The following is a 27,113-nucleotide window of genomic DNA, read 5'->3' on the forward strand; positions in this document are numbered from 1 at the left end:
GTTTTCTGACAGACAACATGATTCATGACTTAATAACAGCTGAACAATTTAATCATTTTCAAATCAAAAAACACTAAGAAGTTGTTAAGGTTTTCACCCTTGCATTGAAATTTAACATTATGATTATTAATGATATTATACGTGTTAATGCCCCATATTGAACATAATTGTTTAGCACGTCCAGTATGTATACTTATAACATATACAAAAATGAAACAAAAACTTTTTTGTTTGGTACGTCATTCTGCTTTTATTTTGAAACCAAACACCGGAATTCGCACTGTTCGCCGTGTGTAGGAGGAAACGCCTTGACGTCATGACGTCCCCGTGTGGGACTCTCACTCACTGAGCTCCGGTGTTCACGGCATGATGGACCTCAGCACCAGCTGCACTCAGGGAGCGGGGACGGCGCGCGGGACGCACCTGTGAGAAACACAGCATCATTTTCAAAGTACCTGGCTACACTCTGGAACCGCACGCGCTCCTCTGCCTTCCCGCCGCTGGGCTTTAATTGACCGAGGACGTCATTTTGTACCGGAGACGAGAGAACGGAGGGACGGACGGGAACTGGCATCCCAGTTCCCCACCACGACCCACGGACTGTTTATGAAGAAGTCGCCGCTGCTGGCTCCAGCTCCTACCTCACTTTATGATAATTTTACAGCCGAATAAACGCCCCCTCTCCGGGGCTTCAGCTGCGCACCCTGTCGCTATGGAAAGCCGACTTTAACATAACAAAAACGGTCAGTTTTCCTTGTTTCCCCCCTCCTCCTTCTTTGGCATGGAAGCTACATGTAGCTATCATTAGCCGTTAGCTTCAGCCACCTAGCAACAAGGCAGTTTATTTTTACCCTGGAAGCTACGGCTAGTTAGCAGTAGCCGACTAGCGTTAGCCACCTAGCATTAAGGCCGTTTATTTTTATCCTGAAAACTACAGCTAGTTAGCATTCGACAGCTAGCATCAGCCACCTGGCAAAAGGGCCGTTTTTTATCCTGCTTGTCCGCTCAGTTATGACACTAATTTCAAAATAATATTAAACCCGAAGAAGTGACTTTCTAACCCGTGTTGAGTGTGCGGAGTATGGGGAGGCGGTGCTCCTACTGCCGCACACCGGAGTCAGGAGCTGGGACACCACTGGGAACAGCTGCCTTCTGTGGGCACCAGCAGCAGCAGCAGCAGCAGCCCGGAGATATTTGTTTAATTGGAGGATGTTGAGGAGAATGAAGGCACTTTAATGCCTTTGATATAGCGGCATTTCACCTGGGAACGGTGCTAAAACATGATTTAACAGGGTTTCCCCCCTCTTACTGATTCAATCCCTCCATAGAGGGAAATTCACTTGTTACTGCAGCAAAAGGTCACAGCTGCCACCTTCCTGTTTACCCTCCTCCATCACCTTCATCATCACCTCTTCCTCGCCATCTGTGGGATACATTCTTGGTGTTCCCCTGGGATCCAGCCATGAACTACCAGCAGCATCTGGCCAACTCGGCCGCCATCAGATCAGAGATCCAGAGGTTCGAGTCCGTGCACCCGAACATCTACTCCATCTACGAGCTGCTGGAGCGCGTGGAGGAGCCGCTGCTGCAGAACCAGATCCGGGAGCATGTCATCGCCATCGAAGGTAAGAAGGGGGCGGGGCCGACTCAGGTGAAGACCTCTGTACATCCTTACATGTATAAACAATCCAGAAACTGATTTACACTGATTCACTGGTGTGTTTTCAATGTTCACATGACGTCACAGGTACTTCTTTAGAAGGAAATGTATTATTTTAAGTGCATAGTGTGAGAATCTCATGCAGAAAATGCAGGTGAAGTGATGAAGATGATGGTGATGGTTGCTGCAGGGTCACATGTTTGTAGTCAGATGTGAGTAAAGATTCTCATTCATCACGTCATAGTTCTGAATCTGTAACAGCGGGAGGTGGCCATGTTTTGGAAAACTGCTGATGTTAGGTTTAGATGAACTCTCTCTTTAATTTAACCTCTGTCACCATCAGACAGTCATTTAGTCCAAATATACCAGTCATCGTTTATTTCTCTGCTTATAGAAGCACAGCTGAGTGTTTACACGCGACTGTAACACTGTAATAACATCACTGTGATCACAAAAACACCGTGGAAACGTGCAAATTCAGCCCTGTGTCGCTCACCAAGCCGAAAGCTCTCTGTCAATTTTATTTCATTAGCTAAGGAGTATAGAGGAGTATAAAGGCAGACCGAGTCTGCTGCTTTGTCTCTTTCAAAGAAACAATTGTGGATACTTCCTGTACATGTGTATGTAATATGTAATTACTGCTGTTCTCTTTGTCTGGAGATGGCTTTTGGCATCAATGTCACCTGGTCCGTCATAGCCGGCCGTGTGATTCACTTCAATTATTGGTACTTAGTATCCTAATGCTGTTTTGTCATATGACGCGTATTTATCTTTATGAAATGGTTGTGGTGTCACTTGTTGATATGACAGTAAGAACCAGATTGAGTTGCTGTGAAGTTTGTGTTGTGTTTTGTTGTGTCTCTGCTTACATCGACCAAAAACAGTGTGGCCCAGTGTCTGTGCCAAACTTCAATGAGTTTGTAGACGAAATCACTGCAGTTGAGTTTTGTCGTGGATGTTTATGCCTTTCTGCTAAATTTGGACTAAAATGAATGGGGTCTGGTGTGGATGAGTGTTTTTTGGGGAACATGAAGTGAATCAGGATTAGACAGAAGTACATCAGTGACAGCTTGCTCTCATGTAACACAGCAGTCTGAGCAGTGACTGGTTAGATTTCCTGAATTCTCAGGCTCACAGTGTCGGTGACTCACTCTGCTCACATTCATGCTGGAAGTGACCCAAAATAACAGCAGCACAGACTCTACTGCTACTGCTACTGCTACTGCTGCTGCTGCTGCTGTCACAGTATTCTCTTCACCTCTGGCTGCACATCTGCAAGTGTCACTCATTCACGTCATGTGACACAACAGGTCAACACGCTGCCGTGAGAATACCGTGTGTTGGTAAATAAGTCGTCACTTGTTCTCAGCCGCTTTTTGAGACTGGGCCTTGTTCCGGGGCCGTGACTCATGTCTCCCCTCGTCCGCTGCTGCTGCTGCTGCTGCTGCTGCTGCTGCTGCTGCTGCTGCTGTGGGGACTCATTTGCATGTGTGTGTGTGTGAGGATTGATGAAAGTCCAGGCAGCCAGGTGACACTGACCCACTTTCTGCAGAAGGTAGAAATCAGTCAACAGCAGCAGCAGCAGCAGCAGGAGGAGGAAGAGGAGAAGGAGGAGGAGGAGGAGGAGGACGTATAGTTTAGAGCACTGGACAGGAAACAGTAAAAAAGAAGATAAACCACATCTGCACATGTTGGACTAGGGTTAGACTGATATTCTCTTTTTGAAGGACAATATCGATACTGATCATTACTAGTTAATGAGACCGATAACTGATATTTGGAACTGACACAAATTCACAGTAAAAATATATTTCAACATTTTACAATCTCCAACACAAAATGCTGTTTAAGGGCTTTTAATGTACATCAAGAACACTGTTTACAGATTCATATTTAGCAGTGAGAGGCTCCACATTGTTGTCCGTCGAAGCAGCAGCTTCATATCTCTTAATATCGACCAGGTCAATAATCCCTCGACCCCTAGTTTGTAATGCTGTTTCCTCTCAGACATCTGATATTAGATCAGGTTTCAGACGGAGCGCTCTCAGTTTTCAGTTCCTGCCGCCAGCATCTCCACAGGACAAGAAACACTTGACGTTCACAGCAGTAATTAAACATATTTCCCCATAGAAGCGTCAGACTGTGAAGCCTGATCGGTGATGTCAGTCAGTTTGCGTCTGAAATGGAGCAGAACAACAAATCTGTTTGAAATAACACAATGGCTGCAGCTCATTGCAAATCTGTGCCGTAAGTGAATTACAGAACTATTTCAGTGTCACAAAGATCCACTTGTTGAAGGTGGATTTTAGTTTAATTGTTTATTATAGTCTGTCACGTCTTCTTCGATAATTGTTTTAAACATAAATGTTGTAGGAACTCGTATAATTCAGTTTTCAGCCCTTTATGGTCAAATAATAACCAATCAATGGTTGTAGCCTTAGTGTCTCACATACACAGGGATGTCTTCATGTCATAACTGTCCAACAGTGGTCGTAAATCACCAGTGTGTGCAGAGTCGACTTTGACTTTGTTTGGATAAGAAATTTAAAAAAGCGCCGGTTGTCGGTGAACGTGGACGTGTTGAAAAGTAGGATCTGAATAAAAGATTGAATCGGTCTTTTCTCTTTATCACTAACACAAGTGTCTCCTCTTCACTGCGGCCTTTGTCTCCACTGCTTTTGTCTCAGTTTAGCTGCCTACAGTCAGTGAACGCACCATGTGACCCACTTAGCCACCGTCTGTGTGTGTGTGTGTTGTTCCTCGAGGGTGTGTGTGTGTGTGTGTGTATCCTCTCTCTCTCTCTCTCTCTCTCTCTCTCTCTCTCTCTCTCAGTAATGTTCACTCTCAGGTTTCAGTGGTTTGTGCCGACTCTGATGAGACTCCAGTCGTATTCAGGGTTTGACATGGGAGAGAGCAAGGCACGCAGACCAACATGGTTTGAGGTTCAATCCCCACCGGAGCCACCCGTGGTCTGTAGAACAGACGCAGATAAAAGTCAGGGAGTTTACCTGACACACACATGATGGCAGATACGACTCTGTGACGTTTGCACGGCTACTGTTCACAAAACTGATTAAAACACGAGCAAAGAGCCAGAAAACGAACCGCAAATAAATGTCAATCCCATGATTTTAGAGTTTTATGTCCTGAAGTGTAGTTGTGTGGTTTAAAGGGAACATAAAAAAATCATTGTCATTTTCTTTGTAGAGATTTTTATAATTGACCATATGTTCTATTTAAGTTGCATAATTATGTAAGAATAGAATAGAGTAGAACGTCCATGTGAACACGACTGCAACATACAATTATTTTTATTGTACCATGAAATGTGAGAAAATCTTCAGTGTCTTGTTTTGTCTACAAACTAAAAAATATTCATTTTTAAATATTTCTTTATTTTTAAACGGAATATTCACATTGAAGAAAAATCTGAACAATTTATTATAAAAACACTCAAACACCTCAATCAATTAAGTGGTTATTTGTAGCCCTATAAAAAAATAATGATTACATTAATGATGCTCCTAGAGGTGAATCGATTACTCAATTAAAAGGTTTTTAACCCATTACTAAAAGAATCGTATTTTGATCATTGATTAATCGGTTTGAGGCTTTTTTCATGATTAAAACAAGATTTCTGATTAAAACTGAATCATTTCCAGGTTTGACAAACACCGATCAACATTATTCAACATTTTCTGACATTTTATGGACCAAACGATGACTAAATGATCGACAGATTAATCGACTGTGAAAATAATCGCTAGTCACAGCTCTAGTTCAGTGTCTTGTAATAAATATGGAAATAAATAAAATCTGTGCACATAATCAGCTGATTGTACACTTTAGTATCATTGTTTTATCTTTAGTTTTACTACACTTAACACACGGGACCTTTAACAGTAAAGAAAATGCTATTGCACGGTGAATATTTAACTCTTGTCGTTTACGCGCTGAATATCTTTGCTGATCATCAGACGTCAGGACGACCTCGCAGCATCACTGTCGTTGTTTATTTAACGTTGTACTTGAAGCATCAGCTGGAGGCAGATTATCCATTTAGTGCCGTTACGTAAGAAATCGTCACGGCGATGCTTTTAAAAACGAGGGTTTTTTTTAGTCGTTACGTAACTGCTGCCACTCACTCACTCACTCACTCACTCACTCACTCACTCACTCACTCACTCACTGTGTGTGGAAATTACTCTGACATCTCTGCACCCTTTGTCCAGAACACCCTCCTCCTCCTCCTCCTCCTCCTCCTCTATCTCACAGCTGCAAACATGATGTATTTTTATTTTTCTGTCATCAGTGTTAATGTACGAGGTGAAGTGTGAGTCATCGTCGGGCTGCAGAGCAGTGAAGGAGGGAGTGAGGGTCAGCAGCGTCACACACACTCATCGTCATGATGAAGAGGAGTGTGTGTTTATTATGTAATAATGTCAGTGACCGGTCTTAAACGTTGTTGTCGTGGTGTTTGTACATTTTCATGAACCTGGCTGTTGCTGTTCCAGCGTCACCATGACTCAGCAGCTCTGCAGGTGGAAAACACACACACACACACACTAGATAAATCAGGAAAACGCCACGTCATCACTCTGCCGGACGCTGAGTCAGTGTGTAACTTAACCTTCCATCGAATCTTTCTGTTTTTACAAACAGTTTTTACTCTAAAGCAGTTGTAAATAAGATGTTTATGATCACTTTTGTTGAGAGCAGTTATTGGTTTGTGGGCCGTAATTCAACCAGGGCTGCATCTAAAGAATATTTTCATTATTTTCTCAACTAATCGAGCACTTGCTTGGTCCATGAAATGTATGAAAATAGTGAAAATAAACCATAAACCTGGAAACGATAATGTTGTCAAACAAAATGATTCAGCTTTAATGATTTCTTTCTTACACGGAGCAAAACTTGTGACAAACTTGTTTAAATACCAATTAATCAATTATTGATTTATTGCCACAGCCCTAAATTGAGTTTGATGTAGGTTCCTTCAATATAGATGTCACAAATAATAAATTGACATTTTTGTACATATTTATGAATGAAATGTTTTTGCCTCGCGTTTGTAAAGTAGTTATTACGTAAACACATTTATGACCACAGTCACACGTTTCTGCCGTGCTGGCGTCCAGGTCGAGGGTCACAGGCGGCGCGTGCAGCTGCGGCCACAGTTCAGACAGAGGTCAGAGGTCACTCCGTGCAGCAGGTTAACTGGGATCACTGGGATTAGTCGTGGATTACAACTTTCCCCTGCTCCCTTTAATCCTCCTCCTCTGGTGACTGTTGCTGGGATTAAGAGGCGGAAATGTGCAGAGATGATGCACTCACGGGGAATTACTGCAATAATCAATAACGATTGATGATCGGGGATCTTGTTTTAATCTGTGACATCAGACGAGGGAAAATGTGTTTAACATGTTTCACAACTGCAACATTACGAGCGTCCTGAAGCAGAAAGTATTGAACACGATGCTTATGATCCGTCATTGATCACTGCAGAGGCAGCCGTCAGTGTGTAGATGACGATATTGATCGTATTGATGATGTTGTTGATGTCCCAGATGTGATGTGTTGTTGTGGAGGAAGTCGCTGCTGTCACTCAGGGATTTAAAGGCTTTAAACTGATTCCTTCACTCTGATTCGAAGCAGCTGCTCAGTTTGATTATGTGGAAACATCTGGTCCTGAACATGTCACTCATTTATTATTCATCTGTTTCGTCTGGTTCTTCACAGCTGTCAACGCATCTTTTACACTCAGACGGTGTAAAATAAATGTTTGGCCTCTGAACAAAAGACTCCTGCATCAGTTTAAGTCTACGATATCTTAAGAACACGCTCACACGTCTTTATCTTACAAACTGTAAACCACTCACTCTCCCACACCAAACCCCATAGCGAAAACCAGTGATTTTAGCTTGTGGGGACACAGGAGCTGCTGGTCTACTGCTGCCCCGTGTGGTCACTTTGTGCCACTGAGGTTAGTCTGAACAAAGGATTTTAAATGCCGAATTCACAAAATAATACATTAGAACTTAGTGATGGAGGCAGCAGTGGATCAACAGCTCCTGTGTGCTGTGATGTTAAAATCACTGATTTTCTCTGGGCTTTGGTGTGGCAGAGTGAGATGTGCAGAAGTTACCTAAATTAGATGTTTTTAATCTCATAATGTTGGCGTTTTAAGTCACTTTCCACTTTTAATCTCACATTACGGACTTTTATTAGGTATAATTAACCTAAAACTCAAAAAAATGTATATTATTTTCTTTCTTTAACTGACACAAATTGTAATTTAACTCCACCGCTGTAATTGTCAGGTGGTTCAAATAGTCTCCAGCAGCAGGAACATGGTGTGTGTGTGTGTGTGTGTGTGTGTGTGTGTGTGTGTGTGTGTGTGTGTGTGTGTGTGTGTGTGTGTGTGTGTGTGTGTGTGTGTGTGTGTGTGTGTGTGTGTGTGTGTGTGTGTGTGTGTGTGTGTGTGTGTGTGTGTGTGTGTGTGTGTGTGTGTGTGTGTGTGTTGTCTGCGTGTTGGCAGTGACCCTGAGGTGATGATGGAGTTTTTTTTTAATTTAAAACAGGAAATGGGGATTTCTTCTTATGACTCAGGGAGGGGGAAAAAGCATTCAGCTGACATGTGATGTTCACTCTTTGATCCTCGAGGTGAAACATTTGCTCAAGGGCCTGGAAAAATGAACATTTGTTCACAATCCTCTGCTCAACAGTCGACGGCAGCGTCCTCGCTCTGTTTACTACGTTTGAGCACGTATCCGTCTCTCACTCTGTGTGTCTGTGTGTGTGCTGAATGAGATGTTCACACTCCTCCTCCTCCTCTTCCTCTCACTGTGTGGACACTCGGCTCAGATCACGCAGAGACAAACTGAGGCTGTTTGTAAACTCTGGATGAAAGAACATGAAGTCCTCAGTGTGGACGGCTGCTGGACACGACAGAAACTCCTGCTGTGAGAAAGGAAGTCAGTGTGGACGCTCCTGCTGAGGACGCACACGCCTCACCACCAGTCATACATGTCATTAACACACACACACACACGTGTGTGATTTAAGACTCGGAGAAACCCAGTCAAACGATCAGGGTTTGCTTTTGTCTTTAGTTTCAGTTTTCACATTTGACCTTTTGTCTCACATTTTTGACTTTTAATCTCACACATGCAATTATATTCTCATAATTTTGACTTTTATGTGCAATTTCTACTTTTTTAATCTTATATTTATATATTTACTCACACATTGATGACTCGATCTCATAATTCTGTCTTTTATTTGTAATTTATGACTTTTTACTCACATATTGATGACTTGTTCTCATAGTTCTGACTTTGATGCCATATTTATGATTTTTTTTAATCAAGTCTATTCCTTTCAATTCTCATTATGCATATGTTTGTCATAATTTTGATTTATGTCGCATTTCAATCTTTTTATCTCATATTTATGACTTAGTTCTCCTAATTTAATCTCATAATTTAGATTCATCTCATATGTATAACACTTTATTCTTGCATTGATGACTATTCTCAAATGTTTGTCCTATTTTTGACTTTATTTCACATATAAGACGTAATCCTCCAAATGTTAAATGTCAGATGTGAGTTAATGTCATATTATCTCATGTTTATGACTTTTTATCTGATATTTATTACCCTTAGAAGTCACATTTCTTAGTTTTTATTCCATTTATGACTTAATGTTCTCGTATTTGACTTTTTATCTCATCATGTTGGCATTTTTCCACATGTGAATATTTTCGAGTTTTCAGCATTTCTATCTTTCCTTTGTTGGCATTAATCATCTTAAAGACTACAAACTGCAGGGGGAAACAGTAAAAGCTCAGTAGAAGCTGAGTTATTGACGGTGTGTTTCTGTGCTGTGTTGTCCAGCTGCAGGACAAACCCCTCGTCTCTCTTTACTATGAAGGAAGCTCCAGACACTGACCGGCCGCACCAGAAACAATAGCCCTGCTCGGACACTGATCTCATTCAGGTGTAAAAATAGTTCAGCTTCCTGTCCTGTTCACTCCTGAAACGTCTCCTTTGTTCTGTGTCTTGTTGATTTGCAGCAGAAACAGAGATTAATGTGAGATTACAGAGTCTTGAGCGCAACACACAACGGTGCGCGAGGAAAATAAAATCATTAAGAGCAGAGAGGAGATCAGGTTACTGAGGATGAGAGGGGAAAATCAGAGGAGGAAGATGTGGGTGTGGAGGATACGACTCCCCCGAGACGTGGATGTCACTTCCTGTCTCATCGATCGTGGAGCTGGTGGAGGCGTCAGAGGGTGGAGAGAGTGTCTTGAGTGAAGCAGATGCTCGTTGTCCCTCCAGGCCTCGCCTCCATCGCCGATAAATGATTCAGCGACTAATTTATTTAACTCCACAAACGCCACCGGCTGCCATAGCTGAATTAGACCAGGGTCAGTGAACGCAGCGCGGGCTGCAACTCGTGATTATTCTCATCATCGAATCACCGTTTCATGGTTTTCTGGATGAATCGATTAGTTGTTTGCTTCAGAAAATGTTGAGTAGTGTTTCTCAAAACCACAATGATTCAGTTTTGGCAAAGAAACCACAATATATTCACATCTTAGAAGCTGAAAACCTACTTTAATTAAGAAAAAACACTCACTAATTAATTTAGTGATCATTTAATAGTCAATTAATCGTTGCTGCCCTAAACACAGCACACAGGAAAACCACATCATCAAGGAACGCTTAAGGATTTGTAATCCACTCACTCTCCCACACCAAAGCCCATAGAGAAAATCAGTGATTTTAACATCACAGCACACAGGAGTTGTTGATCCACTGCTGCCTCCATCACTAAGCTCAAATGTCTTATTCAATAAAATTTGAAATCCTTCCTTCAGATTTTCGTCAGTGACACAAAGTGACCACACGAGGCAGCAGTGGACCAGCAGCTCCTGTGTCCCCGTGAGCTTAAATCACTGATTTTCTCTATGGACTTTGATGTGGGGAGAGTTCCTCACACAATCACACCGTTCCATTAAACTGTTAAGTCAGAAACAATCACAGTGTTGATCTATAAACATCCTGTGTTTGTCGACCTTTATTCCACTCCCTCATTCAAAGCGTCTCCTCCTGTCGTCCTGAGCTGTGGAGGACAAACACACTTGACCTGCAGACGTGTCTTTCTGTCTCCAGTCTCCTGGTTTATGTCTGATCTGGTTAAATGTGTAGAGTTTCACCTTCAGGAAACAGCAGTGTGTCCACCAGCACGAGCTTCATAAATCACTTGACTTAAGTACACAAGGATTAATCTGCCTCAGCTGTAGTTGGGGGAAGAGGAGCGCTGACCCCTGCAGGATCGGAGGGCGCTGGTTTTTGGCAGCTGGACAGATTCACTGGCACAGGAACATGGTTAATGCTGTTTTACACACACACACACACAGGGAGTTCTCATGCTTCCTGTTGACGGCAAAGTATCACAGGAATGTTTTTCCCAACGACAATCATGATTTTCCATTCAATCAGTTCATGATTTCATCTCGTTTTCTTCATGCATCAGTCAAAGAACTGAAATAATTATTAATGAAATAACTCATTTTAAAAAGTAGTAGTTTGATGTACAGTGTCCCCATTCTGACAAAAATGTATCATTAGTCAGGAATGCTGAGTCAACAATACCCTTTTTTATCGCTTATTCAGGACAATTAACAAATATTTTGCATTTTTTTAGCTACTTTTCTCCATTTGAAAATGAATGGAATCCTTGTCTGCCTTTTACCTGAACTGTGGGAGGAGTTAGACCCAAAAAAACACTGAAAACAGGAAGAAAATAGCTGGAAATTGTGGAGCTGTTGGTTAGTTTTAACTATCAGAGTTAAAAGGCTTAAGTTTTTTGGATGTTTTCAGAATTCCCAACTGCATTTCACATCTTAATTTAGAGTTAAAATCAATCATTGATGAAAATATGATCAGAATAAAGTTGTCGTATTGTGAAACAGAAATAACCAATTAGAGATGATGATGGTGATGAATCAGTGCTGCTTCACCTGCTCCCTGTTTATTTTTCCATCCTTGTCCCACGCACACACACACACATGTGGATGAGAGGTGTGTGTGTGTGTGTGTTGTCATGGCTGCAGGATAATTAAGTCCACAGGAAGTGACGCGGCTCTGGTCGCAGCAGCAGCAGCAGCAGCTCGGTACCGTCTGCCTCCTGCTGGTCCACACACAAAGATCTTGTGTTTGAAAGATGAGTCACTCTGTGCTGCAAAGCTGGCTCACCTCCAGTCTCTCTGTGTGTGACCTTTCTGTTGTTTGCTGTTTCCCTGTGATGTCAGCAGTGTGAGTGTGAGACAAACACCTGCCATAAGCTCCACACGGATGATTTTTGTTTGCGTGTTTGAGCAAAGACGAGAAGAAAGAAAGAGAGAGGAAGAGGATTAAAGCTGAATTCAGGACGAGGAGAGGAAACGAGGGGACGGACTTTGAAAGGACGAGGCCATAGGGAGCGAGGAGAGGAGAGGAAAGTTGATCCCTTCATCAACAAAGCGCTGTGGGAGAAAAATGAGGCTTCTGTGAGATGCAGTGTGAGTGGGAAGCCCCAAATTCCTCCAGAGGGAAAAAATGACCAACAACAAGCCGAGAGAGAAGAGAACGCCATCAGATGTCGAATCAAGACAACAAACAACTGAGATGTTCAATAACAACGTCAAACAGCCAACTTCATACGCTCAAAATCAACGTTTTTAATCTCATTTTTCATCACATCTGTTCTTAAAAGTTCACTTTTTACTGTTTTTTAGTGAATTGAAAACCCAAAAAATGACTTAACTAACTTATTCATACCATATATAAATATTTTATTGATAATTGATGTAATTGGAGCAGAGGAGTCTGGGATCAACCTTCTCACCCACTGTGTGTTCTTCTTCTTATATATCTTATATACATTACATAACATCACAATAACATTGAGAATCATAATTATTTAGTTAGGAACTTACATTTTCCTGATAACGCAACTAAAAAGGACCCGGAATAGAGCTTTGAGGTACGCCACAGGAAAACAATCAGTCTTCCTTATTCAGGGTTCCCATGGGCCCTTGGAAGTTGAATTTTGTGCAACAAAGAACTGCCACTGACGTGCTCTTCAGGGTTCCCAGGGGTCCTTGAAATCATGGACGAAGACAATCTCTAACAATCGACCTCCCATTTTGAGCTGTGTCAGCACATTCAGTCCTTGAATTTGAGGCAAGTGGTCCTTGGAAAAAGTCCTTGAATTTGACGTCACCTCAGGCGTGTGAACCCTGGTTATAAAAACACACAGAGATAAACGTGTGGCCAGTAGAAGTGGACGTTAACACAGAGACAGATTTGCTGCTGCTGCTGCTGGTGGTTGTCGTCGTGATATCGGCCAATTGAATTTGAGCCACACACAGACGCTGGATTCTTCTCCACATCAACCTCGCAGCTATTTCAGGACGAGCTAAACGGACACTGAGAACTCGCATGTCGTTGCTTTTTCAGTCGTGAACATCAGCGTTTCTGTCATTCTGCTGATTTTTACAATTTATTTTACTGTGATGGTGAAGCTGTGAGGTCACTGTGTGACCGCTGTGTTTGAATTAATACACAATCATTTACACAATGTAGTGACGTGGCCTGGTTCACTGTGTGTGTGTGTGTGTGTGTGTGTGTGTGTGTGTGTGTGTGTGTGTGTGTGTGTGTGTGTGTGTGTGTGTGTGTGTGTGTGTGTGTGTGTGTGTGTGTGTGTGTGTGTGTGTGTCTCTTTGTCAGAGATGAACAGAGATGATCTCTCTGGGGATGAAGAAGAGAAACTTTACACTCATTTGTCCCTGGTAGATGCTCCACACACACACACACACACGCACACTTTATAAAATATTCACCAGCACAGTGGAATGTGATCCTGGAAATCTCAGTGTGGGAATTATTATTGTATGAGCACTGGCGCCCTCTGCAGGCTGCATTTAATAAGGACGTGTAGGGACGAACATGTGTTTCTCAGGTTGTTGTTGTTTAGATTGTGTAACCTTATTTGACATGTTTTATTAAATCCACATGATGTTTTGTTACTTGTTTTTTTTACAGTATAAATAATGATAATAATGATAAATCTCTGTATTATTAGTGTTTTGATACAACTGCTCTCTTCACACTGAGAATATGTCGTTTTTTAACTTGGAAGTTACATTGAGAGTTTAAAAACTGATTAACTGACTTTAATTCCAATGTGACAAGAGAGGAGTGTAGTTGGTCATTAGTGCCCCCTGATGGCAGACTGAAGCCATGACGCCCTGTGTCACAGCAGATTTCAAGCTCAGTCTTCAGAGCTGTTTTCCCCTCGACACGGTCGTCGTCTTCAATCGAACCCGTCGTCGCTCCGTGACATGAGTGTCGACGCCGAGCGGCACAGGCAGGCGTTTGTTCTCCGTTGCCATGGAGACCTGACGGAACGTGCTCTATGTGAAAGAGCACGGATTAAACTGAAAACATTTTTTTTGAACAGATTTACATTTAATTGTATTTTTTGTCAAATTTAACCTAATTATTTTCCCTTGTTGTCAGTTTTCTGTTTTTTTCCTACACTTAAGTATTGATTTATTGGGTGAAATTGAATAGTTACACCCACACAGAACATGTTTAGAGGAGAATATGACTGTGCTGTAGTTGTGTAGTTGCACTGTTTGGAGTTCTACAGCAGGGGGCAGCAGCAAGCTGCCGTGTCTTTTAGTATGGGAGGAATGTAGAGGGAAGTTGAATGTTTGTTTTTCAGAATAAGAGCTTTGTTTTGATTATTGATCCGTCGGTGTACATTCTCACGATGACTCAGCACGACGCTGAACACAGAATCACATGAAATGATCAGTTTAAACAGCTGATAATCGGAGCGATTGATCAGCTGAGAGTCAGTGGAGAGTTTCAGTGAATATTATCATATGTAAATCTGTCTCTTTGGGTTAGAAAAGACAAGTGTTTCAGAGACAACCACCATTTTGTCCCGAGGACATTAGCTGTGTGTCTGCCTCACAGTGTTAATGTGGATCAATCACGGTTATTAACACACACACACACACACACATGCGGGCTGTGAATAATTAACACCTCCCTCTCTTTGCTCTCTAATGATGTCTCCAGGGAGTGTGTATGAGTGAGAGTGTGTGCATACATATGTTGTCATGATGCCACACACACACACGCGATTCACTCACTGTACAAAAACATGTATTTATTTGAATTTCTCCACGCGACAGAACACATTGTGTGTGTTATTGATCACTTTAGCGCTGTTAATGCTGCATTTTAAATAATGACTTTTATCAGTGCTTGTGATTTCTGATGTTATTTTGGGTTAAAAAGCCTTTCTCCTCCTCCTCCTCCTTCTCCCTCAGCCATTCTCCCCCTAACACCTCCTCCTCTTATTCACTTCCTGGCCTTGAACCAATCGGCTGCCTCGCTTTAGCGCTGCTCTCCTGCAGCCGAGCATCTGGTTCCTATTGTAGCCAGGGATTAAAATACAACAGCATTGTGTGTGTGTGTGTGTGTGTGTGTTTGTGTGTGAGATGTATTCATGGTTTTCAGAAATTCATGAATTCATAATCAGCTGATCTCCATCTGTGCTGCAGCAGAGATGAGAACAAGGCAAAAACCACAGTTTTTCTTTGTCATAATATAACAAAATAAATAAAGGACACAAAGTGTCTTTAATGTGTTCATTTATTTTTAATCACATTCATTATTATAATATCCTGTGAAATACTTTACTTTAAATTACAAACAAATGATTGTTTTTCTTTAAATTTTCTTTACAAAGTTTCTCATCATGATAAAACCAGAGATGCCACACACACACACACACGTACACACACACGTACACGTATCACATATCAAGTCAGCCGTGCATGCCCCAACCAGTCACCATGGCAACAGCCCCAAGTCTGGAATATAGGGTGGGGCAGGGCACTTTCCTTTACCCTTTCTCCTCTCACCCCCTTTCCTTTCCTTTCCTCTTCCCTCTCTTTCCTGTATTATTTCCGTCTCGCCCTGCTTTCCTTTATTTTCCTCTCTTTTTCCTCTCCTTGTCTCCTCTTCCCTTTCCTTTCTTCCCTCTGCTGGTTGAGCACCTGTGTTCTTATCAACATAAACACATGAAGGTCACCTGTGTTTGTGTTGTTGTTGTTGTTGTTGTTATTTGCACACGATGATACTGATGCTGAAAGAAACTGAAAATCTTCATGAGAACATTTGATTAATCTGATAAAAGGTGTATTTCTGTTGTTGTGAACCTGTTCTCATTGTCTCCTCTCTCCTTGTCTCCTCATGTTCTCTCCTGTCCTTCATCTGCGTCCTGCGTGTCATCACAGGTAAGAACAGCATCCCTCTCTCTCTCTCTCTCTCTCTCTCTCTCCTTCATTTCCCTTTGACATGGCATTTATGGAGTCCCGCCCCCTTTCTTTGAACATGTCATCAATGCTGTGATTTGTTTGTAATAGCGAAGGCTTCTCTCTGTGCTCTGTGGTGTTAGCTTAGCATTAACCTCAACTATTGTAAATTCTTACAAATGAGTTACATGTGTTGTATCTTGTGCATTTTTATGAGTTTTTTTAGTTTTGCTGCACGTGGACATTTATCCTGTTGCCAGCAGGGGGCTTCACCTTGACAGCCCCCCCCCCCCCAAAAAAAAAAAAAACCACACACACACACACACACACACACACACGGTCTCCCCTGCCCTCCCCCCTCTCCCATCTGACCCATTTTCAGTGAGAGTGTAGAAGAGTGGTACCTCCTGCCGCCTCCTCACTCTTTGATGCAGAGAATGATGGAAAGAAGTGTGTGTAAGACGGTGTGTCTGTGTGGAAGACGTGTGTGTGTGTGTGTGTGTGTGCGTGTGTGTGTGTGTGTGTGACTGTGTGACTGACACAAACCTGTCCATGTTTGAGTACAGCGCTCCCCGCTGGGTGTTTGTTAAACACGACTGTAACAGTAACTGTGTTTCTGCTTAACCTGTTGTGCAGGTTTACTGTGTGTATTTTTGTGTGTGTGATTCTTAAGAAAAAAAAAATTCTACTTCATTCACATTTCTAAACCCATCTGCAGTCCCAGGCAGCTCTTCTGAGTCCACGATGCAGTGTTTTAAAATTAAATATTCAATTAGCAAAGTTGGTTTGATGAATAATTCATAAATCTCTGGAGTATAAATTTACCTGCAGGTCAATTTTAAATTAAAAATTGCACAAATAGATTAAATAAAAAGGAAAAACCCATTTTTACATAAGAGATAAATACAAATAAAGTGTAAATGCAGAAATGCTGCTTCCTTACACCATTAACACATGTGTTTGAAGGTGTAGTAACGTGCACGCAGCCTGATTCCTCGTCCTCTGCAGTCACGCATCACACACGCGTGACTTCAGAGCTGCTCTTCATGTTTATTTCATGTGCTTCAGACTCAGCAGATGAAGAAGTGTGACACTCTCCTCTCCTGAATTTAAACCCCCTCATACGTTCATCTTGTCTCGTAAAACTTACACTACAGTATCATAAAAGAAGGGAAATAAAAACTGATATAAATCAAATTATCCATGAAGGAAAACCCCCAGAAAATATACAGTTTTATGGTAACATAAATGTTTTAATCTGTGAATAAAGAAGAATCGTTTGGCTGTGCTTAAAGAGACATATATTAACCTACACTTAGCAGCTTAGCATAGCATAAGCATGATAAACTCAAGGAAATGTATATATTTATTATTTTAGGGTCAGAGGAAATGGCTCATTTCTCAAAGAGGAAAGACGGCTAAAGTAGTTAGCTTAACATGAAGAAAGGGATCAGAGGGAAATGGCTAGATTAGCATAGCATAATATAAAGAGTGAAAACAGAGGCCAATGGCTAGTTTAATTCATTCTAGCCTAGCATAATGACTGGAAACTTATATTTACATTAATAGGGTTAAGGCCTAGCTTAGCTTAGCTTAGCATATCATTAAGATGGGACTAAGGGAACCAGCTAGCTTATCTTAACTTCAAATACATGGTGGACAAGAAAGGATAGCTTATCTTATTTTATCTTGAAATAAAGACTCAAAACAGATGAAAAGCAGCTGGTTTAAATGGCTAGGTTAGTTTAGCTTAGCATAAAATTGGAAACGGAGGATACTAGCTATCTAATCTTAGAATAAAGACTGGATTAATTAGTGTAATCTGATCTTGAAGAGTGTAAACAGAAGGAAACAGCTAGCGTGGATCTGTCCATCTCTCAGCTGTGATAAATATTCAGTCTGTCGTTTATCTCCATCTGAAGTGGTGAGTGTTCACCTGCTGGCTGCAGCTGACCCTGTTTAACCCAGTCTAACCCAGTCTAACCCAGTCTAACCCTCCTGTGCATCTCTAACCTGCAGCTGCTGTCAGCCTCTGTGTGTGTGTGGAGGCTGCAGCTCCTGATAAAACATGATTAACACCACCTGCTGCTCTACTCTGCAGCCGTTAAACAAACCTCACCACCGCTGTGCTTTCACGCCTCATCAGAGGGCAGGTCAGCGTCAGCAGTCACTTCAGGCTGCTCACATTTTTATTCTCACCCACAATTACAGAGACAGACAGAGGAGACATGAGGCTGCGCTCACGGTGGACTGTCTTTCACTTCAGCCTGGCTTCATAGAAGTAGATTTTAAACGCTCCGAGCTCCACGTAAAGAGGAGGAGTCTCGAACATTCCTCCATCATTCATCACAGATATGAAATGAATCAGTCTGAGTCTCGTTTCTGACGTGGTCTTCAGTAGCTTCATCTTCCCGGCACTCTGAAGATGCTGATGAAAGGTTCGGTCTTGTGTTTGATGTCGTGGCGAGCGCACGAGTGTAGGCGTTTACTTCGCCGTCATCTCCATGTGGAGAAAACTTAAACCTCCACCAATGATTTCCACGTCAACACTGTTGTCGGGTGGATTCATCCCGAAGGTGCGTTTGATGTTCAGCACACAGAGAAGCAGAGGGGAGGAGACACACGCGTACTGAAGAAAAGTGTGTGTGTGTGTGTTGAGGTGAAAAAAGAAAGTTAGTAAGAGTAGCTGCTTCTCTAATCTGGATTAATCCACCAGGTGTCAGAGGTTAGGATTAGGAGAGAAGGAGGAGGAGGAGGAGGAGGAGGTGGGGTTACCATCCAGACTCCTCCTCTGAGATGAAGGGAGGTGCTGAGAAAATGACGGTCACTAATCGAGTAGGTCACATGACTCATATCATCCTAAATAATATGGTGTCATATGTCACAGTTGCTATGGTGACACAGGAACCTTCCACTTTACTGTAAACACCAATCAATATCTGCGACACTTGCATCCATGTTTTATTGTCTTTACGTCGTCGTGACATCATCGACCTGCTCTGATGAAATCATTCTGCTAAAAAAAGAATCAATAAGATGATCTTATAGTTATATTTGATACTTTTCACACCCTTTAAAGCAAAAATCAAGTATTATTTATATTTTAATCATAGAATCAATAAAATGTCTTAATTTCATTAACCCTTTATTTATTTTAGTCAACGTTTTGTCTTTAATTTGCCTCATGTTGAGGTTACCATGACGTCACTGCCTGGTGAATTTAATTTAGATTATATATGATGACATATGATATGGAACTGTTTTGTTACTTTAATGAAAGTCATGCATCCTGACAGTAAACTTCAAATTTAATCTAAACGCGCTGATCAATAATTCAGCTGTAACCCACACAGGTAATCAAATCCGTCACGTTTAATCATGACTGACAGTTTAGCTGTGTGTGTGTGTGTGGCTCCACCTCCTACCACAGGCACACTGTAAAACATGGAGTGGATTTCCTCTGCTTCACTGGATGTTGTTCTTCCTCCACCACTGCGACAAAAGCATTTCTGACAAACCAACCAGCAACATAACAGCTAGTTAGATTTGTTTTATTTTACTTTTTGTTTAAACAGAATGTAATCTGTAATCCATGCCACGGTAGCAACCATAGAAATTACAGTAAATACCAATGTTTATACTACATTTTCATGGAAAAGTCACAATATTAAGTCATCATTTAACAGATCAATACTGTGAATCTGTAGTACAGTAAAACATGACATGAATGACTGTTGATTTCAAGTGGAACTCAAGTGGATTTTCTTTGTTTTAAAACAGAAATTGTGCACACCCAGCCTTAAACATGACACAATAATAATAAAAACACATACAAGCTGCCACTTATGTTTACCTCAACTCTTGATTTTGTTAGAAACAACAATATACGTAACAAATTTAACATTTTATTCAGTTTATTGACTTTGACAACAATAAAGGCATTACATTATCATGGTAATAAAGTCAAAAATCAATGATGCAGAGAAAATGCTGATTTAGTTAAAGATCTTTGGTGTGCCGTGATCTTGTTGGCGTGTCTCAGCCCAGTGCTCTGCAGTGACTCCACCCCGTGTTTTCCCATCATCCCTTGCTGCTGTGTTTGGTTGGTTGGTTGGTGTGTGTGTGTGTGTGTGTGTGTGTGTGTTGAGTGTGTGAAGAGCTCAGACGGAGCAGGGACTGGGACGGTGGTTGCTGCTGCTGCTGCTCCTCTCTCTGTGAGTGTATGTGAGTGTGTGTGTATGTGTGTGTTTGGAGGCAGAGTAGTTGGTGGATGTGGACACACTCTTCTGCTCCTGTGTTTTTATCTCCCACCGACATTTGAATCACAAAAGAAGAAGGTTTGAGGCTGGAGGTGAGGGCGGCTGCTCGGCTGCTGCTGCTCTGCTGCTGCTCTGCGGGGGATGTTCACACACACAATGGGAGACTCGGCTCTGGCTCCGTCCTGAACGCCGCTCTAGAATAATATTTACCCTCACTCTGTGTGTAATGGAGTGGTGGATCCCGAAGCAGGATCTGGATCTGAGAGCAGGACTCAGGAGCGAGGACTCGCCGTCATAAAGACTTCCTCTGCTCGGGTTGGAGTGTGTTGATGTGGCCGGACAGAGCGCTGCTGTGAACCAGCAGTGGAGTGGACGACGAGCTGCCGGTTAAATTCCTCTGGGAGAGACCACGGAATGTGTTTCCTGTGTCAAAATCCGGGCTGTTTTGCACATCTGGATCAGAGGGAAATGTTTAAACTCATGTTTCTGTCCGAGGAGTTGAGTTTATAGAAAACAGCAGCAAGATTTCCAGGATCATTCAGTGTGAAAGTGGAGCTGAGGCGGAGGAGGAGTGTGGTTCTTCATCAGGGATGTACCTCCTGGACAGTGGCTGCTCTGACAGCATGGAGAGAGGAACTCCGCAGAGGAAAACTGTCTACCGCATCTCCCTCACCTTAGTGAAGAGGGAGAGTCTGGACGACGACGGTGGAGGTCCGGTTCCACGGCGAGCCGAGAACCCAAAGGTGAGCACATTCAGGAGGGAGAACTCGGTGGAGTTGCAGCGCGGCGGCCTGCTGGAGGAGCTGAGGGAGGTGGAGGACGAGTCCGAGGAGCTGTCGTCTTCATCACACGGCTACATGAGGAACTTCAGGACGTTCAGCACGGGGCAGCTGGAGCTGGGCAGGCTGAAAATGGCCAGGAAGCAGCTGAGGGATAAAGCTACCAGTCCGCTAGCAGAACAGGCTAAAGAAGCTCCAGCACACTTCCCTCTGGACACTCCGAGGGAGAGCAAGAGTCCAGAAGCAGGGACTTCAGAAGAGATCTGCCGTGAAACTCCACAAACAGACGCTGCTGTGGAGAACGGAGGCGTGAACAAGAAGAAGAGGTTCCTGAAAGCAAAGAGCGTTGAGGAGAGAAGCTGTGCTGTTCCTCTGAACGGTGACATGAAGATGACACAGTCCAAAAGTAACGGGGACGCTCCGTTACCTGAGGCGCCTCCTCTGAAGATAGCGCAGTCTAAAAGTAACGGGGACGCTCCATCACCTGAGACGCCTCCTCTGAAGAGGCCACCAGGTCTGCTGCGCCGCAGCTTCAGCTTCAGACACTGGACCGGTGTGGAGCTGCTGCGCCTGCGAGCGCTTTCTAAAGACAAACACCACAGCAGCTCTGGCTGCATCAGCCGAGACTCCACGCCGCCCGGTGCTGCCGCCGGTGAGGTTGTTTCTGAGCCACCGCCCTCCCGCCACCGTGAACTCACCAGGGAGAAGAGCAGGACACTGGAGGTCGGAGCCGTCCTCAACAAAACCGACTCCATGTCCGAGCTGAGTCGCTGGGAAAGAGTGCGCGGCAACAAAAACCGGACGCTGGACAACAGCGACCTCCTGCGGCTGTCGGCCGAGAAGGACTCCCCGGGAGCAGGAGGGTTCCTGCTGCGGGGAGGCGGAGGTCGCTCCAGTGAGCGGCGTCTGGTCCGCTTCTTCAGCGGGATCTTCTCCAGGAGAGACGGAGCGTCCACGTCCACGCCGGTGGGAAGTCCCAGCACCAACCACTCACTGCGACGCAGCAGGAGGGCGATGCTGTCGCAGTCGAGCACAGAGAGCATGAACGGAGGAAGCACTGAGGGTAAAAGCATGTGTGCGTCTGTCTGTGTTCACCTGTCAGGTGACATGTCACCTGTCCATCTGTGGCTCTTTGCATTTATTGATCTTTTGGGGCTCAAGAAGTGTCAACTTTCTGGCCTCTGAACCTCGTCTTCTCTCCCACACCAAAGTCCATAGAGAAAAACAGTGATTTAAGCTTGTGGGGACACAGGAGCTGCTGGTCCGCTGCTGCCTCCTGTGGTCACTTTGTGTCACTGAAGATAATCTGAATGAAGGATTTTAAACACTGAAGTGACAAAATAAAACATTTGAACTTATTGATGGAGGCAGCAGTGGATCAACAACTCCTGTGTGCTGTGATGTAAAATCACTGATTGTCTCTATGGGCTTTGGTGTGGGAGAGTGAGTGGTTTACAAACTGTTGGAAAAGTCTGTCTAACAGTGAGATTAAGACATAAACTGACATAGATTCTATTCACTTTTTAGTCCTTTTTAAAGTGGCTAAACTTGGTGAATACCTGAAGAATCTCTGTGAACATGAGACAGAAACATAACGAGATTTAAATAAGGTAGAGAAGTGTTTGTCCTGGCTGAAACAGCAGGGGGTGAGGGATCAGCGTGTGTGTGTGTGTGTGTGTTTGTTCTGGACAGCAGGGTGATGTTTGACCGTGTCAGACGCAAACAGACGCCACTGTTTGTCTTTCATTATCCTGAGAATGAAAAGATTTCAGTCTCCGCAACAAAAAGGATATTTTAAAAAAGTGTGAATGCACGCATCAGCGAGACGGGAATGAATCAGGAGATGAAAATATCTCACTCTGGAGTCTGTGAAGCTGTCGCACCTTGACAGAAAACTCACACAAACAGGAAGGGAACACATCCAGAGACAGAGGCTGGCTGGAAAAAAAAGGTGTTAAAAATAAGAGAGAGAGGGAAAAGAAGAAGTTTGAGTGTGTGAGTGTGAGGAACAGCATGTTTTTATCTGCATTCACACACATTTACACCAACGCAAACAACACACACCCTGTCAGCAGCATCCTCTTTCCATGGACCACATGGAAAACATGACGAGAGAGGAAGTTCTGCTCTAAAGTGGACACACACACACAACACACACACACAGATGTGTCTTCCTCCAGATGTTGTTAGCATCCAGCTGCTTAAGTGGTCATTGTTTGTTTTTTTTAGACATTAGAAAATATTATTGTTAAAATTGTTAAAGATCTGCGTGAATCTTTTCAAAAAAGTTGCGACAAACCTTTTTTTGTTTGTGGTTTTTTTTTTGTATTCGTAATTGGGCGGAGCCTTCGGTCGGTCAACTCACATGTCATTGATTCACACAAATGTCTGCACTTTTTTCGACAAATGTCCACGTGCGTGCAAAAATGTACATAAGCATGCGGGTGAAGACGAAACAGATGAACTAGCATCGCGATAAAATTTGCTTAAAACCTGTCACTAATGTTAAAAAAAAGTTTTTATGAAGAACATAATGTTACATACATTTTATTTACATGACCAAAACCATGGTGCTAACATTATTAGACAACTCGGCATAAAACACGGCAAAAGACATTACAAACTCTTTGAAAAATGTTCGCAATTTTACGAAAAACATGTAAACTGGAAAGGTCTTTGTTGTGTTTGACCGTCTCTGTGTTTTCATGTATCGTTAGAGAATGTGTGATGAGAGCAGACTGCTGCCCCCTGCTGATCTGGAGGGTTATTGCATCTCACACAAATATTGGCTGAGATGTTATTTGTCTGAAATCAGCTTGTTAAAATTGTTGGTCAAACTTAAGTTGGTCAAACTTGATGTTTGAGGTTGTTTTCTTTGACAAAAGAAGGCGTGGTCTATGCTCACCTGTACATACACTCATAGGTGTGTACAAACACACACGCTCAACGCTCAAGGCAAATTGATTAATTAGTCACCACGTGAGGTGTTGTGTTGTTTTGTGAAGAGAGCTGGTTTCTCAGTGTCTCATGTAAACAGGTTTCTCTACAGCGCGCACACACACACACAGGTGCATGTACAGCAGCAGCTAACATGCGCTAACGTGTCACCTACAGCAGCCCTCTCTCCGCCTCTCTGGTTTCAGGGCGGAGCTCAGTAAACAAGGACAGACACATGCTGATGTTTGTGAAGTCTTTGTCCTGGGTGAAGGTGTTTTTGTCCACCTGTCCTCCAGTCGGTGATTGTCTCACACGTCTCCTGCTCTTCCAGAGGTCGACTGGCAGGTTCAGCGGTGTTGGGAATGGGAGGGAATGGGAACATTTTTGGGATTCCTGAGTGCGGCAGGTCACAGTCGTGGCCTTTAATGAGCTGCCAGATGCTGATGTGTTGCTTCTGGAGATAAACCTGTGTTTGTGTGTGTTCCCTGAGCCCTCAGGAAATGTAGTTTATCAACATGTTTTACAAGGATAATAAGAGACATCTTGGTGCAAAAAGTTAAATAACATCAACTCGGCATCATTTTTTGTGTCGTCGTCTTAAACACTTAAAGAAAAGAAGGAAAATAGACATGTAGAGTTAAATTACTGCTGATAAAAACCTGCCTTTACTGCAGAGTCATGTGACCTGGAAGTGAATTATGATTGTTTCTATTCATGCTGCAGGCAAAAAGTCAAATGTTGGAGATCTGGATATGTTTCTAAATGAAAATAGCTTTATTTATCACTATATCAGTTTAAAACAAATGTTATATTCCAAAACATGAACTTGATTTCTTCATGGAGTGGATTCTGTGTGTGTGTGTGTGTGTGTGTCAGGGAATGTGTGTGTGATGGAGGGTGTGGTGTGGGTGTGTTTTCAGTGCAGATGTGTGTGTGACCTATATCCACAGCCATGCAGAAGTAATGTGCACTACATGAGAATATCAAAAGACACACACACACACATTTGGTTGCCAGTTACTTGGCTTATGTTTGCATCAGTTTATCTCTCCAAGAAATAAAGACACACACACACACACACACACTGACTGCAGTTTATCCAGATAAAGCACTTGTTAAATCTTTTGATCCTCCTCTCTGCTTTCCCATCATACATAAACTACACACACACACACGCGTCTACCTCTACTTCATCTTGACGTCATCGTGAGAACTGAGCTAAAAATCCTCAGAAAATTCTCGTGTGTCCTCACAAAGATATAGATATACATCCACACACACACACACACACACACACAGATACAATAGGTATAATAGGGAGAAAATCCTGTTAGGAGAAATGCTGCAGGGAGAACAGAGATGGAGGGATGATGGAGAGGTGACGCTCCTCCCCCCTCCTTGTTTACCCTCCCTCTTCCCTTCCCTCGCCTCCTCCTTCCTTCCTTCCCCCTCTCTTATTTCCTTCTCTCTTGCTTCCGTCTTCCTCGTTAGTTCTTTTTTTTCACTCTGTACTGTTAGTGTGTCTGATGCCACCTTCCTCTCCTCCTTCCCTTTTCTTACACCCCTCTCCTCCCTCCTTATCACCTGGTGTGTGCTTAAGTGTTAGCTTGTGCTTAAATAGCAGTAATTTTGGTTATTTTCTCGATTAATCAATCATGCTCAAATCTTGGAAATGAGGGTTTCTTGTTTTGTCCACAAGTCAGAGTGACTCAGTTTAAATCATTTATTTGTCATATGGAGCAAAGAAACCTGAAAATATTCAAATTTATGAAGCCAAAAAAAACATGTTTAAATGATTTAAAAAACCAAACTGATTCAAATACTTGTTGCAGTCAATTATCGTTGCATTCTTTAATAATTTATTTAAAACAGTCAGTGTTTAATCGGTGTATCGTGTATTAAACTAATCAATATATTGGTTATTTGGTGTGTAAATTCACCAAATCTGCAATTGATTATCAAAACAATTGTTTATTAATTTTGTTTCACTGCTAAATCACCAAATAGTTTAGGCCCCGCGTCCTTTAAAGCCTACACTTGAAGTCGCATTTGGATATGCAACGCAGATCTTTTCTAACGTAACGTATCCCAGAATGCATTGCACGTCAGACGTTAATGTCGGAACGTCTGAAAACCACACTTTTATAAAATAAGCCGTGGGATAAATTGAACCTCAAGTTAAAAGCTAAAGTAAATAAACAAAGAAGCGGCTTTAGATCCGCTAACGTTAGTGAGCCGCACTGTTTCCAGCGGTAGCTCTGTTGCTAGGCGACAGTGACGGTAACGTGACTGTCTCAGCGTGCACTGATAATACTTTGATGATGTTATGTTTGAAACTGATAATGTGTTAATATAGCGACATATTTATGGAGGACGCAGAGGTCGTAAAGTTCAGGAGCAGAGGAATTGTGGGAAATCAAAACTGGGCCAAGGACTGTGCCGGTTCTGCGAGTCTCCGGCTGGGACATGTGTCTATTTCAGTCTGTCCACCTTCACTGCTCCGTGTGTGTGTGTGTGTGTGTGTGTGTGTGTGTGTGTGTGTGTGTGTGTGTGTGTGTGTGTGTGTGTGTGTGTGAGTGTGAGTGAGTGAGTACACCACAGTGTGAATGTGGAGCCGCAGCAGCCTAAAAACAGCTGACTGAATAAAACCAGAAACCTTGAGCTGATAAACCAAACTGTGGATTTAACACATGTGTTTGCCGTTTAAAAGAGTTCCCCACAGTGTGTTTCTTCTTTTAAATCACATGTGGTCGTTTTCCAGCCACATTTTTTACAGGAAAACACTCTCTGCTGCTCTTTTTTTAACATTTAAAGAAAATGAAACAAGAGGGAATCTTTGAGGATGTGGAAGAGCCGTGATGACACGACAAAGTTGATTTTTAAATGTGGTTATATCAGGCACTGTCACCCTAAATTAAGCCTCTTATCAAAAGACTCAGCTTTAGAATTATGGTTCAGGTCTTTATTTCACTGTTAGAGTTTGTAAACCACTCACTCTCCCACACCAAAGCCCATAGAGAACATCAGTGATTTTAGATCACAGGGACACAGGAGCTGCTGGTCTACTGCTGCCTCGTGTGGTCACTTTGTGT

At 42.8% G+C, this 27,113-nt stretch overlaps 1 protein-coding gene across 5 annotated transcripts in view; it reads left to right on the plus strand.

Annotated features, from left to right (window-relative positions):
- Positions 1 to 336: 336 nt before the first annotated feature.
- Positions 337 to 27,113, plus strand: part of agap1 (ArfGAP with GTPase domain, ankyrin repeat and PH domain 1) — a 100,734-nt gene continuing 73,957 nt past the window's right edge. For 2 of the 5 annotated variants that reach the window (XM_058616961.1, XM_058616971.1), the window contains exon 1: positions 337 to 1,625. In XM_058616961.1, coding sequence (XP_058472944.1) covers positions 1,463 to 1,625 — 163 coding nt within the window. In that variant the 5' untranslated portion in view covers positions 337 to 1,462. Of the gene's footprint in view, positions 1,626 to 20,211; positions 22,148 to 27,113 lie in introns of those variants that run through there. The other 3 variants (XM_058616934.1, XM_058616943.1, XM_058616952.1) reach the window with 2 other exon arrangements.

Source organism: Solea solea, chromosome 2 (genome assembly GCF_958295425.1).
Source record: "Solea solea chromosome 2, fSolSol10.1, whole genome shotgun sequence".
NCBI classification, from domain to species: domain Eukaryota; kingdom Metazoa; phylum Chordata; class Actinopteri; order Pleuronectiformes; family Soleidae; genus Solea; species Solea solea.